This window comes from Panthera pardus, unplaced genomic scaffold (assembly GCF_024362965.1).
Source record: "Panthera pardus isolate Hobbes unplaced genomic scaffold, ASM2436296v1 HiC_scaffold_16, whole genome shotgun sequence".
Lineage (NCBI taxonomy): Eukaryota > Metazoa > Chordata > Mammalia > Carnivora > Felidae > Panthera > Panthera pardus.
Window position 1 is genome coordinate 128,519,011 of NW_026526721.1, and position 17,926 is coordinate 128,536,936.

At 39.2% G+C, this 17,926-nt stretch overlaps 1 protein-coding gene and 1 long non-coding RNA gene across 6 annotated transcripts in view; one reads left to right on the forward strand and one right to left on the reverse strand.

Annotated features, from left to right (window-relative positions):
* The window catches only part of TMEM108 (transmembrane protein 108), a 364,334-nt gene that overhangs the window by 158,620 nt on the left and 187,788 nt on the right, over positions 1-17,926 (reverse strand). The window contains exon 3 of one of the 5 annotated variants that reach the window (XM_053903803.1): positions 15,201-15,282. In XM_053903803.1, coding sequence (XP_053759778.1) covers positions 15,201-15,240 — 40 coding nt within the window. In that variant the 5' untranslated portion in view covers positions 15,241-15,282. Of the gene's footprint in view, positions 1-11,869; positions 11,917-15,200; positions 15,289-17,926 lie in introns of those variants that run through there. The other 4 variants (XM_019436674.2, XM_019436647.2, XM_019436697.2 and 1 more) reach the window with 4 other exon arrangements.
* LOC109259250 (uncharacterized) overlaps positions 1-17,926 on the forward strand; it is a 97,067-nt gene that overhangs the window by 71,689 nt on the left and 7,452 nt on the right. Inside the window, exon 2 of the long non-coding RNA XR_002076605.2 lies at positions 11,410-11,523. This is a non-coding gene — a long non-coding RNA (uncharacterized LOC109259250). The remainder of the gene's footprint in view (positions 1-11,409; positions 11,524-17,926) is intronic.

Sequence of the window (17,926 nt, forward strand, 5' to 3'; positions counted from 1 at the left end):
CAAAAGACCCAGCAGGTGCCATCAAGCTGCCACATTCCCCATATGGGAACAAAGACTCTGGCTGAGGGCAGCAAACCCTGGTGCTGCTTGTGTGTTGTGATTTACCATAAACTCTAAGCTGCTGCTACTGTGCAGTCACATGACTGTTTCCTAAGATAAGCCTGCACCAGTCAATGTTGGGATCACTAGAGGATCACTGTGGGTCCAAGCCGCTGGGGACTCTGAAGTGTGGGGTTTTGAAATACAGCCATGCCTGAGATAAAACTCTGGATGGAGGGAGGTGCCGCCTGGTAGGCAGACAGCTCAGATAGACAGGGGGAAGGCAAGGAGCTGATGGAAGGGGCAGACACAGGAAGGGTGATTCACCGCATGTCTGTGAGGGTGCAAACATCACGCTCTAGAGACTAGAGAGGAGGATGAAGCCATTTTCAGTATTAGCCCAACATGGATGCACCCCAGTGAGCTCAACAGTGCCAACAAGTGGAGGAGGCAGCTCTACTCCCTGTACCCTCCAGGCACATCTCCACTAGGGCAAGTTGACCTAAGAATCAGAGCACCAGCCCCCTCTCCCAAAACACCAGCAAAAATCCTTTCTATGTGCTTAGTCTACTGTACATAGACTGCTGCATAGTTTCAGTTCTAGGGGAAAGCAGATCTAGCTTCATTTGGGTTTTATTTATTTATTTATTTTTGCTTGATCAGTTTTTCTGTTTTAATTGTTGTTTTCTTTGATACAGAAAGAGCAAAATTTTTATTTTATTATATTTAATTTTTCTAATTTTTAATTTTTTCTGTTCTTTTCTTTTTTCTATCAAGCTTCTCTTAACAAGCAGATTAAAACACACCTAAGATCTTAACAAGCAGACTAAAACACACCTAAGATATAGCTTCCTTTATTTGATTTTTTAACAAATTTAAAATTTATATTTCATTCTATTATTATGGTATTTTCCTCCTCCAAAATCATAAGACAGAGGAATTCACTTCAAAAAAACAGGAAGAAATGATGGCAAAGGGTTTAATCAATTCAGATAGAAGTAACATGTCTGAACTAGAATTTAAAACAACAATTATAAGGATACTAGCTGGGCTTGAGAATCTCTTTCCAAAGAGATACAAGAACTAAAATCTAGTCATGTGGAATTAAAAATGCTATAACTGAGATGTAAACCCAAACGGAAGGCATAAAAACAAGGATGGATGAAGTAGAGGAGCAAATTAGCAACATAGAAAATAAAAATAAAATTATGGAAAATATTAAAGCTGAAAAGGAGAGGGAAACAAAGATCAGGGATCATGAAGGCAGACTTACAGAAGCCAACGATTTATTAAAATGTAGTAACACTGATATGATAGGAGTCCCAGAATATGAAGAGAGAAAGGGGCAGAAGGTTTATATGAGCAAATTATAGCTGAAAACTTCCCTAATCTGGAGAAGTGGACAGACGTCAAAATCCAAGAAGCAGAGAGAACTCACATTAAATTCAACAAAAGTTGGCCATCACCAAGACATATCATAGTCAAATTCACAAATTACAGAGACAAGGAAAGAATCCTGAAAGCAGCAAGGGAAGAAAAGTCATCAACCTACAAGGGAAGACAGATCAGTTTCATGGCAAATCTGTTTACAGAAACTTGGCAGACCAAGGGGAGTGGCAGGATATATTCAACATGCTGAATGGGAAAAATAGGCAGCCAAGAATACTCTATCCAGCAAGGCTGTCATTCAGAATAGGAGCATAGATAAAGAGTTTCCCAGACAAACAAAAACTAAAGGAGTTTATGACTACTAAATGAGCCCTGCAAGAAATTTTAATGGTGACTCTTTGAGTGGAGAAAAAAGACCAGAAGACCAAAGACAAGAAAGAACCAGAGAGCATCACCAGAAATACCAACTCTACAGGTAACACAATGGTACTAAATTCATACCTTTCAATAACCACTCTGAATGTAAATGGACTAAATGTTCCAATCAAAATCAGGATAAAAAACAACAACAACACAAGATCCATCTATTTGCTGCCTACAAGAGACTCATTTTAGACCTAAACACACCTGAAGGTTGAAAGTGAAGAGATGGAGGGGCGCTCGGGTGGCTCAGTCAGCTGAGTGCCCAATTTCAGCTCAGGTCATGATCTCACAGGTTCAAGTCCCACGTGGGTTTGAGGCCCATGTCGGGCTCTGCTGAGAGCTCAGAGTCTGGAGCCTGCTTTGGATCTGTGTCTTCCTCCCTCTCTGTCCCTCCCTCCCTCCCCAAAATAACTAAACATTAAAAAAAATTGTAGAAAGTGAGAAGATGGAGAACCATTTATCATGCTAACAGATGGCAAAAGAAAGCTAGAATAGCCATACTTATATCAAACAAACTAGATTTTATTTTTTTACTTATTAAAAACATTTTTTAATGGTTATTTATTTTTGATAGAGACAGAGAGTGAGAGAGAGAGTGAGAGAGAGAGTGAGAGAGAGAGAGAGAGAAACATACAGAGAGAGAGAAACAGGATCCAAAGCAGGTTCCAGGCTCCAAGCTGTCAGCACAGAGCCCAATGCAGGGCCTGAACTCACAAAACCCGAGATCATGACCTGAACTGAAGTCAGACACTTAACCGACTGTGCTCTCCAAGTGCCCCAAACAAATTAGATTTTAAAACAAAGACTGTAACAAGAGATGAGGAAGGGCATTATATCATACTTAATGGGGGCCTATCCATCAAGAAGATCTAACAATTGTAAATATTTATGCCCCCAACATAGAGAAACTCAAATACATAAATCAATCACAAACATAAAGAAACTCATCAATAATAATACCATAATAGTAGGGGACATTAACACCCCACTTACAACAATGGACAGATCATTTAGCAGAAAATCAACAAGGAAACAATGGCGTTGAATGACCTATTATACCAGATGTACTTAACAGATATATTCAGAACATTTCATCCTAAAGCAGCAGAATATACATTCTCAAGTTCACATGGAATATTCTCCAGAAGAGATCACATACTGGGGTCACAGATCAGCCCTCAACAAGTGCAAAAAGATCAAGATCATACCATGCATATTTTCAGACCACAACACTATCAAACTTGAAGTTAACCACAAGAAAAAAATTTAAAAAGCCCTCAAATACATGGAGGTTAAAGAATATCCTGCTAAAGAATGAATAGGTTAACCAGGAAATTAAAGAAGTAATAAAACACTACATGGAAGCAAATGAAAATGAAAATAAGACAGTCCAAACCCTTTGGGATGCAGCAAAAGCAGTCCTAAGAGAGAAGTATATTACAATTCAGGCCTATTTCAAGAAGCAAGAAAGGTCCCAAATACACAACCTGACTTCATACCTAAAGGAGCTAGAAAAGAAACAGCATATAAAGCCTAAAGCTAGCAGAGAAAGGGAACTAATGAAGTTAGAGCAGAAATAAATGGTAAAGAAACAACAACAACACAACAACAAATCTTGTAGAACAAATCAATGAAACTAGAAACTGGTCCTTTGAGAAAATTAACAAAATTGATAAACCCCTAACCAAACTTATCAAAATGAAAAGAGAAAGGTCTCAAATAGATAAAATTACAAAGGAGAGATGAGAGATCACAATCAACACCACAGAAATACAAACAATCATTAGAGACTACTATGAAATTTTATGCTAACACATTGGGCAATACAGAAGAAATGGACAGATTCATATAAACATACAAGCTACCAAAACTGGAACAGAAAGAAATAGAAAATTTGAACAGACCCATAATCAGCAAAGAAATTGAATCAGTAATCAAAAATCTCCCAACAAACCAGAGTCTTGGGCCAGATGGCTTTCCAGGGGAATTCTACCAGACATTTAAAGAAGAGTTAATACCTAGTCTTCTCAAATTGTTCCAAAAAATAGAAATGGAAGGAAAACTTCCAAACTCATTCTATGAGGTCAGCATTACCTTGATTCCAAAATCAAAGACCTCATTAAAAAGGAGAATTATAGGGGCACCTGGGTGGCTAGTTGGTTAAGTATCCAACTTTGGCTCAGGTCATGATCTCACGGCTCATTAGTTTGACCCCTGTGTCAGGCTCTGTGCTGACAGCTCAGAGCCTGGAGCCTGCTTAGGATTCCGTGTGTCTGTCTCTTTCTGCCCCTGCCCTGCTCGTGTGCTCTCTCTGTCTCAAAAATATATAAACATTACAAAAATTTTTTGAAAGAGGAGAATTATATAGGCTGATATCCCTGCTGAACACATATGCAAAAATTCTCAATAAAATACTGGCAAATCGAATTCAACAGTACATTAAAAGAATTATTCATCATGATCAAGTGGAATTTATTCCTGGGCTGCAGGGCTGGTTCAATATTTGCAAATCAATCAATGTGACAGACCACATTACTAAAACAAAGGATAAGAACCATACGATCTTGTCAATAGATGCAGAAAAAGCATTTGACAAAATATAGCATCCATTCTTGATAAAAACCCTTGACAAAGTAGGAATACATGGAATATATCTCAACATCATAAAGGCCATATAAGAAAGAGCCCCAGCTAATATCATCCCCAATGGGGAAAAACTGAGAGCCTTTCCCCTATGGTAAGGAAAAAAATAAGAATGTCCACTCTCACCATTACTATTTAACATGGTACTGGAAGTCTTAGCCTCAGCAATCAGACAACACAAAGAAATAAAAGGCAACCAAATTAGCAAGGAAGAAGTCAAACTTTCACTATTTGCAGATCACATGATCCTCTGTGTACAAGACCCGAAAGACTCCACCAAAAAATTACTAGAACAGGGGCGCCTGGGTGGCGCAGTCGGTTAAGCGTCCGACTTCAGCCAGGTCACGATCTCACGGTCCGTGAGTTCGAGCCCCGCGTCAGGCTCTGGGCTGATGGCTCAGAGCCTGGAGCCTGTTTCCGATTCTGTGTCTCCCTCTCTCTCTGTCCCTCCCCCGTTCATGCTCTGTCTCTCTCTGTCCCAAAAATAAATAATAAAAACGTTGAAAAAAAAAAAATTACTAGAACACATGAATTCAGCAAAATCACAGAATATAAGATCAGTGTGTAGAACTCTGTTGCATTGCTATACACCAGTAATGAAGCAGCAGAAAAAGAAATCAAGGAATCAATCTCATTTACAACTGCACCAAAAATAGTGAGATACCTAGGAATAAACCTAACTAAAGAGGTAAAAGATCTGTGTGCTGAAAACTACAGAAACCCTTGTGAAAGAAACAGAAAAAGATACAAAGACATGGAAAAGCCTTCCATGCTCATGGATTAGAAGAACAAACATTGTTAAAGTGTCTATACTACCAAAAGCAATCTATACATTTAATACAGTCCGCATCAAAATACCACCAGCATTTTTCACAGAGATAGAACAATCTTAAAATTTGTATGGTACCACAAAAGACCCTGAATGGCCGAAGCAATCCTTGGAAAAATAAAACTGGAGGCACCACTATTTCAGATTTTAAGCTATATTACAAAGTTGTAGTCATCCAGACAGTATTGTATTGCCACAAAAACAGACATATACACCAATCGAACAGAATAGAAAACCCAGACATGGACCCAGAACTATATGGTCCGCTAATCTTTGACAAAGCAGGAGAGAATATCCAATGAGAAAAAGACAATGTCTTCAACAAAAGGTGTTGGGAAAACTGGACAGTGACACGCGGAAGAATAAAACTGGATCATTTTCTTACACTATACAGAAAAATGAATTCAAAATGGATTAAAGACCTAAATGTGAGACAGGAAACCATCAAAATCTTAGAGGAGATCACAGGCAGCAACTTCTTTCACCTTGGCCAGAGCAATTTCTTACTAGACATGTCACCAAAGGTAAGGGAAATGAGAGCAAACATGAACTACTGGGCCTTCATCAAGATAAAAAGCTTGTGCACAGTGAAGGAAACAATCAATAAAAGTCAGCCTACAAAATGGGAGAAGATATTTGCAAATGACATATCTGATAAAGGGTTAGTATCCAAAATCTATAAAGAACATATCAAACTCATCATGCAAAAAACAAATAATCCAGTGAAGAAATGGGCAGAAGACATGAACTTTTCCAAAGCAGACATCCAGATGGCAAACAGACACATGAAAAGATGCTCAATATTATTCATCATCAGGGAAATACAGATCAAAACCACAATGAGATACCACCTTATACCTGTCAGAAAGGCTAAAATTAATAACTCAGGAAACAACACATGTTGGCGAGGATGCAGAGAAAGGGGAACTCTCTCACACTGTTGGTGGGAATGCAAACTGGTGCAGTTACTGTGGAAAAGAATAGGAAGATTCCTCAAAAAGTTAAAAATAGAACTACCCTATGATCCAGCATCACACTACTAGATATTTACCCAAAGAATACAAAAATACTCATTCAAAAGTATACATGCACCCTGATGTTTATACAAGTATTATCTACAGGGGCGCCTCGGTGGCTCAGTCGGTTAAGCGCCCAACTTCAGCTCAGGTCATGATCTTGCAGTTTGTGGGTTTAAGCCCTGCATCGGGTTCTGTGCTGATTGCTGACAGCTTGGAGCCTGAAGCCTGCTTTGGGTTCTGTGTCTCCCTCTCTCTCTGCCCCTCCCCTGCTCACACTCTGTCTCCTTCTCTCACTCAAAAATAAATATTAGAAAAAAATTTTTTAAGTAGTATTATCTACACAAGCCACATTATGGAAACAGCCCAAGTGTCCACTGACTGATGAATGAATAAGGAAGAAGTGGTATATATACACAATGAAATATTACTCAGACATAAAAAAATGAAATCTTGCCATTTGCAATGACACGGATGGAGCTAGAGAGTATTATACTAAACAAAATAAGTCAATCAGACAAAGACAAATACCACATGCTTTCAATCATATGTGGAATTTAAGAAACAAAACAGGTAAAATTTTGGGAAGTGGGGTGGGGGGGAAGCGAAGAAAGGGAAACAAATGACACGAGAGTCTTAATGATAGAGAAAAGGCTGGGTTGACGGAGGTAGGTGGGTACGAGATGGGCTAGATGGGTGCTGGGTGCTAAAGAGGGTACTTGTGATGAGCACTGGGTGCTGTATGTAAGTGATGAATCACTGAATTCTATTCCTGAAACCAATATTGCAGTGTATGTTAACTGAAATTTAAATTAAAAAAAAAAAAAAGTTTATTCCTACATCCTAACTCTGAGACCTGTGAATGTGACCTTATTTGGCAAAAAGGGTCATTGTGCACGTAATTAACTCAGGGATCTTGAGAAGAGATTATGCTGGATTATCCAGTTGGACCCAAAATCCAATGATGAATGTCCTTTTATGAGACACAAGGAAGAAGGGAAGGCCATGTGAGGACAAAGGCAGAGTCTGGCGTGATACAGTCACAAACAAAGAACATCTTAGAGCCACTAGAATGGAAGAGTCAAGGAAAGGTTCTCCCTCAGAGCCTTTGTAGGAAGTGGAGCCCTGCTGACACCTTGATTTCTAACTTCTGGCATCCAGAACTGTGAGAGAAAAAAATTCTGTTGTTTTAAGCTACCAAGTCTGTAGTAACTTGTTATGGCAGTCATACTTTGACAGATGGGGAAATTGAAGATGCTCAGGAAGCAAGTGAGTAGTGAGACTGACCACAGCTCACAGGGTACCCTGAGTGATACTGTGGATACTGTGGTGGAGTCAGAGCAAAGGCAAGGAACTCACTTTGTGAGAAGCTATTAGGACGCCTGTAGCAGATAAAGCCTTTCTTGAGAAGAAAAGCTCAAAAACTTCTGACAGAGAAGAGCGAAGAGAAGAGAGAGCCTAGCCTGGTGATGGAAACCCCCCCAAAAAAGGAAGGGAAAGGGTAGGGGTAAGCAGGAGAGGGAGATATGAAAGACAACACTGCAAGGGCAGTGTGTTTTAGGTTTTGGGAGCTTCTTGGACCCTAGCCTAAGAGTCTCCAGGGTGCATCACATTTGCAAAGGCAATGGTTACACATTTCAGAAAACTTTCAGATTAGGTTTATTACAAAGCCAACACGAAGGTGTTGAAAAAAAATCCTTTTTCTTCATTTAAAAAATTCTGTTCAAAGGGTGCCTGGGTGGCTTAGTTGGTTGAGCATCTGACTCTTGATTTCAGCTGAGGTCATGATCCCATGGTTTGTGGGATCGAGCCCTGCATCAGGCTTTGTGCTGATATAGCGTGGAGCCTGCTTAGGATTCTCTTTCTCCCTCTCTTTGACCCTCTCTGGCTTGCTCTTTCTCTCAAAATAAATAAATAAACTTTAAATAATTCTGTTCAACCCTGCCTTATTTAGAACAATCTTCCAAAATTTTGCCAATTCCTGATCAGCTAGAAACCCTTGTTAAAATCCCCCACTAATGAGGTTTTATGTGCACTCACGAGAGCTCTACTTAGTTGAAATCTGGGTGAGGACATGCTAGACTATCTTTCACATTTTTAAAAATTTTAAACAAGATTTGCTAAACAACAGTACAACAACAAAAGAAACAAGTTATTTACGGACAGTATTAACATGGCAACTCACGTTTAGAAGGCATTTTGCAATTTATGAAATGTTTTTATACCCTTCTCATTTAGCTTTCACAATAATCATCAAGGATATTATAATACTCATTATCTGTGTATTGTAGTTAAGGAAAATAAAGTGGCTCTGGAAGGTTAAGTGTTTGCAAAGTCCCATAATTAGTAAGAGAAGTGAGAGCTCAAAGTATACCCTTTAAATCCAAATTCTGTGCTCTCTCCCACCATATGTTTTAGCAAAAGTACTTTCTTATAGAAAACTGAATTTACTCATGAAGAGTTAACATTTAAATTTGAGTGTCAACAGTTCTCCCAAGCGTGAGCATGACTTCCCTCATCTACATTCCTGCCAACCATGTAATAGAAAGTTCTCAAAAGTCATAAAATTGTTTCTTTAAAATATTTTATTCCTCAGTCTTCACTAGAATTGGTTACAATGAGAAGGTCTTATTAAGGTTTGTTTAATTTGCATAAAAGAGTGTGTTGACTTATGCAAATTTAAAAATCACAACTTAAAATGTAAAAGACATTAAATCAATAGAACACATTTAAGAATGCAGAACATATTAAGGATGCCTAACTTCCTGGGTTAATGTCACATTTGAAAGTGTTAACTTCCTCAATTTTTCTCTGTGAATGAATTTTTCTTCAGAACGAAAGAAACCAGTTTTCTCTAGAGAACATTTGCAAGACTTTTCATAACAACAACAAAAAAATCCAACCTCAAATTTGTGATTTGCAAAAGAATTATCCAGCATGATTTGAGGAAGAAATAGTCTTATAAAATCGAGTTCCGAAATGGGCCCCAGGGCCATTCTTGTGTTTTCCCTTTGCTTTATTTATAATCCTATCTAGCCACTCTTTGTGCCTTTGGCATTGTTGAGAGTAAAAACCAACTTCCAGTGTACAATGAAGAGTAACATGAAACTTCAAATTCTAATACTTCCTATTTCTACAACACTGTGATTCTGCTAGTTCCTGCCCTGACATCTCTCCCTTCCTTCTCATTTCTAACTCACCCTGGTTTTGTTCCAAGATCCATTTCACCACTAGGCAGCTCAAGTGATACATGAAAGCTGAAAGCTTCCTGTTGCTCCAGGATAGCCTTTCTTAAGTCTAAGACAGTGATTTTCAAAGTGTGATCCCTGGACCAAAGTTTCAGCATCACTAGAAACTTAGAAGCACGAATTACTGTCCCTATGCCACATCTACTGCATCAGAAGCTCTGGGAGTGTGGCCCAGCAATCTGTGTATAAACAAGTCTTCAGGTGATGATGTTGCATGACTAAATTTAAAACCATTGCTGTAAGCCAGTGATTCTCAGCCCTGATTGTGTATTAGAATCATCTGATGTCCGGGGCGCCTGGGTGGCTTGGTCGGTTAGGCGTCCGACTTCGGCTCAGGTCATGATCTCACGGCCCGTGAGTTCGAGCCCCGCGTCGGGCTCTGTGCTGACAGCTCAGAGCCTGGAGCCTGTTTCAGATTCTGTGTCTCCCTCTCTCTCTGCCCCTCCCCTGTTCATGCTCTGTCTCTCTCTGTCTCAAAAATAAATAAACGTTAAAAAAAATTAAAAAAAAAAAAAAAGAATCATCTGATGTCCAGTTGCCACACTTTCCACTCCGTCCCCCAAACATTCTGATTTAATTGATATAGGGTAGGGTTGAGCAAGGGGATTTGTTAAAAGCTTTCCAGGTGATTCCAGTGTAAAGCCAAGTTTGAGAAACATTGATGAAAGCCAATCAGAATAATCTAGCCTGAAATACTGAATCGCAGTTTTGATGAAACGGATGTATCCATTTCCATAATGCTGAATGAATACCAAATGTGTTATTACCATTATTATAGCCACTGGTGGTAGCATGAGAGAAATGCAAGCTAATAAATTGCTCTTAGCTACTAAATAGGACATGCTGTTTTATTTCAACAAGAGCAGAATCTTTAGTAGCCTCAAGAGCGACAGATTTGCAAGGGGTGGTAGACAGATAGCCCAACAGCTACTGGCAGTGAAGGCACGCTCAACTGGTATGTTTTGTATGGGAAGGGGTAAACATTATTTGGAAAAGAATTTGTGGTAAGCCAGGATTTGAACCCAAGCAGTCTTAATCCAGAATCCAAACCCTTAACCATGGTTGCCACACTGTTACTGTCTATGGATATTATGAACAAGCAGTAAAAGGCAAGGGAAGACACCTTCAATGGCAGTGGAGGAGATGAACATCTTTCATTTCATATGTGTCCATACTGCAGTATGTTTATGACTGCTTGTTAAATCTAGAAGAGCCTACGTTTCTGGAGTCAATACTTGTTTGGATCTAAACTGACCTAAACTTATGATTTATATCAACTCTCCCTCCTCAATCTTAGGGAAAAATTTCCTCTCACTTATCAGGAGAAACAAACCATGAAGACAGAACACATGAGTCAACTTCAGTTAATTCAGTACATGTAAGACATTCAACAGCAAGCAAGCTATATCAATAATAATACAGAGTGTGATTCAAGAAATACAAATGCCTGATTATAGAGCAACACTTAACTTACTAAATATAACCACTCCTTGACTCTACCCGAACAACTTTAATTTGAATAGATATTGGTATGTAAAAACTTACTTTCATAAGCTCATAATAATTATCTTGATATTGTTAACCAAGTAGCAAAGTATCTAGCACTTAGGCAAAGATCAAATCTGCTAACTCAGGACTCAGTGCCTCCCCAGCAGTGTCGTGTTCTTAAAGGTTTTTGATGATGTTCCTTACTTTCCATTATTCTTTTTTTTTTTTTAATATAAAATTGTGATATGGCTTGGGAAAAGCAGTCTTGATCATGTCAACTCCTTCCTCTGTAGAATGTGACCAATGATAATTAATGTCCCTCTTGCCTTAATAGATATCCTGAGGATCAAATTCTGTGAAAATGTTTGGTGAATCAGAAAGTCCCATGTAAATGTTACAGTAGAGATCCTGGTTAGGTTGTACCTCTCTCTTGGAGACAGAAGACCTGGTAAGAAAACTGACATTTACTGTAGGTCTTCTATGTGCTGTGTTATCTCACTCAATACCATCTTATGTATGGGTGGTCATATCCCATATTACATGAGGTACATGGAGGTAAAGTAATTTCCCTAACATAAGCCACCTACTAAGTGGTAGGGTGAGGATCTGAACCCAGGTCTGCCACTCAAAAACTCAGGTATTCTTAGCATTAGCTTCATACTTACTTTATGGTGTAAAAAAGAAAAATGAACGCAGCACTTGATTTTTACATAACCGTGAAGGTTCTCACCACCACCCTCACCCTCAAGATTTCAGTTGTTTCAAAGTATCATATAAAATGTGTTAAACCTTACCAAAGAGCTAAAACTGGCAGGATGAAACACTCAATGCTGCACTGTGGAATAGAGCTCAAGAAATAAAACAAATTAGACACAGTCAGTTGTAATAAAAGTAAAATATTAAAATCTCAATTTCACAGTCTGCCAAAGACTGCATCTCTTAGCCCCTATCAGACACACATAAGCCCCAATGACTACTGATTGTGATGCAACGATCCAGAGAGAGCCTGGATTTTTTTTTTTAATGTTTGTTTATTTTTGAGAGATAGAGAGACAAACAGCATGAGCAGGGGAGGGGCAGAGAGAGATTGAGAGAGAGGGAGAGAGACATAGAATCTGAAACAGGCTCCAGGCTCTAAGCACAGAGCCTGACGTGGGGCTCAAACTCTGAACAGCAAGATCATGACATGAGCCGAAGTCGGATGCCTAACAGACTGAGCCACCCAGGCGCCCCAAGCCTGGATTTTTTTCTTAAAGCTTCACCTGTCATCATTAATAGGATGCAAACTTTACCAACCACGGGTCAGAACGACCTCTAACCAGCCATATGGACAGCACAGAGGTCACACTACTGATTTTTCCTGTGTGTGGTGGAGGCACACAGGCCGGATGAAAAAACATGTGTGAACAAAGAGATCAGAGAGACTTGGATGTGAATTCCAACTCCACCACTCACTACTTGGTCACCCTGGGACAGTCCTTAACTTACTCATCGGTTAACACTTCTTTATCTTGAAGCATTTGCCTCTGGAATGAATGACATGATACAAACTAATAAGCAGATGTCTGTGAATACAGTAGGCACTCAAGAGGGAGTGGCTTCTTTGATGATAAAGATGACTCATGAACTCACTCATGTCCATTAGTAAGTAATTGCTTTTTTTTTTTTTTTTTTAAACAAACACTCTCTGTAGTAGACTAAGGAGGATTACAAATTCTTACTAATCTTCCCTTTGAGAGCTGGCATTCAATAACTCTTCCCTTGAATAAGGGTTGGTCTAAGTGATTCCTTTGGCCAATACGGTGTGACTGAAGTATTACTCTTGGGTTTCCAAGCCAACTCATAACAGGCCTTGTAGGTTTTGCCCTGGCCTCACAGTCATGATCTGCAATACAAGAAGTCTGACTACCATGAGGCCACTATGCTGCCTCACATGAAGCCCCCACTTTGTCATATGAAAAGGCCTCAGGGTAAAAAGATGTTGGCAGGCCCCAGGCTGTCCAACCTCCAGCCCAGATCCTAGACACTATGCAGTCTCCGCCAACCCCTGCCCAAATTGCAGGTTCAAGAGCAATATATGTGACTGTTGTTGTTTCTAGCTACAAAGTTCTGGGGTGGTTTGTTACAGAACAAAATATAACCAGAACACTCTACCAGGCTTTCCCCCCCAAATTAAAAACATCAATTTGCTGAATTATATAAAGTAACATGGTAAGTCTATATTTAGAGAACTCTAGTTCTCAAGTCTGTTTTAGACACTGAAAAAAATATACTGTTTGTGGATAACTTTAATCCAGGTGTAATAATTGGCTAACCCATGACACATACGAGCTATTGAGTGCGAATTGTGCCAGAGTTTTAGCTAAGGTTTTACAAAATATCCAATTCTCTTGAGAAAAAAAAAAATGCTATAAATAACAACCCCTCATCTCCATGAACTTGTGAAAACCATTCTCTGCAGTCAGACTAATTGACCAGTGCCCGAGTGCTCCACCCTCCCAGCTCTGTACAAAGCTGGACTCCCACAGTCAGCTACCTGGTAACCAGGGTGGTTTATTAAGGGTCACTACCACCTACCTCCTAACTAGCAGGAAACTACCTACTCTGGGCTGCTTGCATTTCAAGGCAAGGCTGCAAACAATGAAACTGTTAAGACGAAGTTGACTTCTGCAGCTATCCAGATGTTTGAGGAAAACCCTTTCAGCTTTCATATAGGCTCTACTTGGGAGGATGGACCTCATTAGCATCCAACACTTGATCTCTGACTCATAGAATACTTACCTGATGCCTTTCAAATAATACATGACCTTATAATATTACTTGAACTTTGGGGCATACAACCAGCATAGGTGATGAACTCAACAAACATTTTGCTGCCTCCCAAATCTACTAAGCTCTTTTTCATTTCCTGTTTCTTCTGCCTACAAAGCTTGCTTTCCCTTCTTGATGGGGAGTGTATCTGTGTGTGTGTGTGTATAATCCTTTTTAACCTTCAAATGATCCCTCTCCCATCAAGGCAGAGTTAATCATTAGTTGATTGACTGCTTCTTCAATCTGTAAAGCCTTTTTTTCTAACAAGCCAGCTTACTATTAAAAAAAAAAAAAAAGGCAACAAACCCACAGTCCTATAGAATACATGGAAAAAGAACATGAAAGAGTCCATATAATTTGGTGACATTTCACCAGCTGAAAACAGGCTGAGGTGATCCATGTTTTAGGGATTAGAATTTAGTAGCAGAAATAAGTTAATTAAAAAACCTAACCAGAATACTTTCTGTAAATAAAGTGCTTTGCACTGGAAGTGCAACATAACCTGAACTGATAGATTCTAAGGGCCAACTGGTGATCTGCATCTCAATCTTTCCTTATGTTATTTTCTTGGCTAAATTTAAAAAGGAACCATCCAGTGTAGGAAAGATACCTTTTTCATACCTCAGCAAGAACCAGACAAACACAGTGAACTCCAGGTTTTCCCAACCCAATGGCTTTGATTTGACCTGGAATGCGCAATGTCTATTGTCTTAAGTGGGTAAATCTGAACATCAAACTCACCACTGGTATTGGTATTGGTTTTTACATTCATTAACAATTGCAATCCCAACTAGAGATTTGTAGCACAACCCCCCAAACACATGAGCAACATGCATAAAGTCATAAACGCTATTCATTCTACCACCAAACCTAAAGAAATCACATTTTAATCATTCATTATTTAGGAACACACATAACTAAAGGCTGTATAGTCACCGAATAGTAACAAGTTCTATGTGACAAAATCCACAAAACACAGCCTAACATTCCTTCTTCATAAGGAACCTACAGAAGGTCATACTGGAACCCTTTATTCTGCCACAAAACCAAGAACAATAATGTTTTTGACACTCATCCTTGAATAAACTATGATTAACACGCCAATTTAGTATTATTATAATGGAATCTACATCACAACAGATGCCCAAAGCAATAGAATGACTTAATGCTTGACACTTTAACTACCTAGATCAAACAGAGGGAAAATTTTCTATTGAGAAAACCCTGGTCTTCCTCCAGAAAATGTATTAAATTTCTGGCAGTGGACAAACAATAACATTGGTATATTCTAAAAGAAATGTGACATCAACTTACTTAACAGTTGGCAATAGAGGGCCTGTAAACTTCTCTTCATGGTATCATCTGGTCCTGCTTGTCCTCCAGTTTATTCATGATTCTGTCTAGGAAATCAGGAGAAGAAAATTGTTACACCTGGGGAACAGAATTCAAGTCAATCAAAAAGAACTCCATCCTTAAAATACCTGACTTTGAAGAGGAAAATTCTTGGAATAAGGATACACCAGCAACTATTTTTTTTTAATTTTTTAATGTTTATTTAATTTTGACAGAGGGAGAGACAGAGCATGAGCAGGAGGCGGGGAGGAGGGGGGGGTGGGAAGAGATGGAAACACAGAATCTGAAGAAGCTCCAGGCTCTGAGCTGCCAGCACAGAGCCCAACACGGGGCTCCAACTCACAGTGAGATCATGACCTAAGCCAAAGTACAACACTTAGCTGAGCCATCCAGTCGGCCCCATCAGAGTCTAATTTACAACAGTCTACGTTATACAAATACCAATTCATCGACTGGTTAAATACTGAAACTCTATACACCACTGAAGGAAACTCATGTGGGCAATTAGAGAGTGAGAGTCTGACTGGAACTTTTGAGGATTTCCACTTAGCTTCTCCTGAATCTCTAGTTTTGAAACAGGAAAAACAAAAAATTTCTTATCTCATTTCTTTTGTGGTGTTCACCAAACAAAACCACCCAAAAACCTTTACCACATGTTAAGTTGTATTATGTTAAATAACTTTTCCATTATTTTCTGGTTATAACAGATAATCCAGTATAGAATATCTGGAAAATAAAGCTAAATGAAATAGAGATAAGAATCTATAAGGAAATACAAATTACCTATCTCTCCAGCCTTTCAACATGCACTTCTATCGATCTGTCTCATTTTATCTATTATACTTTAGTTTGTTTTTAAGTAGGCTCCATATCCAACGAGGGGCTGGAACTCATGACACTCAGATCAAAAGTCACATGCTCTACCGATTAAGCCAGTCAGGAGCCGCCTCTATTATACATTCTAATTTTTCTCCCTAGCAGAAAAATTTTCTTGTGTTACTACTATTTGCTACTTTATTTTAAATGGCACACAGTATTTCTTTAAGGTAAATCCCTAGAAATGGAACCACGAGGACACAAGGCTTTTGAAATATACTGCCAAATTACCCTTTGTCCATACCAGTAAGTGGGAATATCCATTACACTACAACCTACCCAATGATGGAAATTTATAATTTCTTTCCATCTTTGCCAATAAATAAGCAAATATTTCATCTTATTGCTTTAATTTGCATTTTATATGTTTATTAATCATTTGTCTTTTTAAAATTTTTAGTTCACATTTGACAAAGATCCTTTAGTCAGGCTCCTGGACCTTCTCCTAGGTCCATTCACACACTTATAACACCTAGTTTCAGCAACAACACGCGCTAACTCAGTTTGACCAGAACCCTCCACCCTCAGTATCCATCAAGCCCCAGGTGATAATTACCCTGGACTGTCTTTAGCAAGAATCTTGTTAGGTCAGTTTAGCCAAAACCCTTTACCCCTGATGTTTCCTCTTAGTCATTTTCCATCCACTGACCCCCACCCTGATCCTTGGCTATAAACGGCCACTGGCCCAAGCTGTGTTCAGAGTTGAGCCCAATCTCTCTCCCCAACTGTTATATCCCATTGCATGGTTCCCTATACTAGTCCTGAAGGTCCTGAATAGAGCCTGACGCACCATCCTTAACAAATGTCATTGAATATCTTTTTCTTTAACGCTTTCTTTAACCATTCTCTACTGGCATGCTGCATTATTTTCTCATAATATCCCAAGTGGAACAGATTTATCTTTAAAATGTTTGTGTTGAGATATAATCCATGTATTATTAAATTCAGCCTTGGGGCGCCTGGGTGGCTCAGTCGGTTAAGTGTCCGACTTCAGCCCGGGTCACGATCTCGCGGTCCGTGAGTTCAAGCCCCACGTCGGGCTCTGGGCTGATGGCTCAGAGCCTGGAGCCTGCTTCCGATTCTGTGTCTCCCTCTCTCTCTGCCCCTCCCCCGTTCATGCTGTGTCTTTCTCTGTCTCAAAAATAAATAAACGTTAAAAAAAAAAAATTTAAAAAAATAAATAAATAAATTCAGCCTTTTATTTTTATTACTTTTTTTAATGTTTATTTTTGAGACAGAGAGAGAGACAGAGCATGAATGGGGGAGGATCAGAGAGAGGGAAACACAGAATCTGAAACAGGCTCCAGGCTCTGAGCTGCCAGCACCGAGCCCGACGCGGGGCTCGAACTCATGGACCACGAGATCATGACCTGAGCCAAAGTCGGCTGCTCAACCAACTGAGCGACCCAGGTGCCCCAAATTCAGCCTTTTAAATATACAATTCAGTGGTCATTAATATATTCAAGTTGTGTAACCATCACCAGTACCTAATTCCAGAACATTTTTCATCACTCTAAAAAAAAAAGAAAAACCCTAAAAAACAAAATCCAAAAACTCCTATGTTTAATTAGCAGTCACTTTCCTTCTCCCCTCTTCCCAGCCCCTGACAACTACTAATCTGCTATACACATTTGCTCATTCTGTACATTTCACATAAATAGAATCATACAATGCATAGTTTTTGTATATGGCTCTTTCACTTAGCATAACGTTTCTTAGGTCCATCCATGTTGTAAAACATCATTTTTTTTTTTAAGAATGATACACATACACACCAATCCACACACAGCCATGGTTAGAGAGGCCTTCTT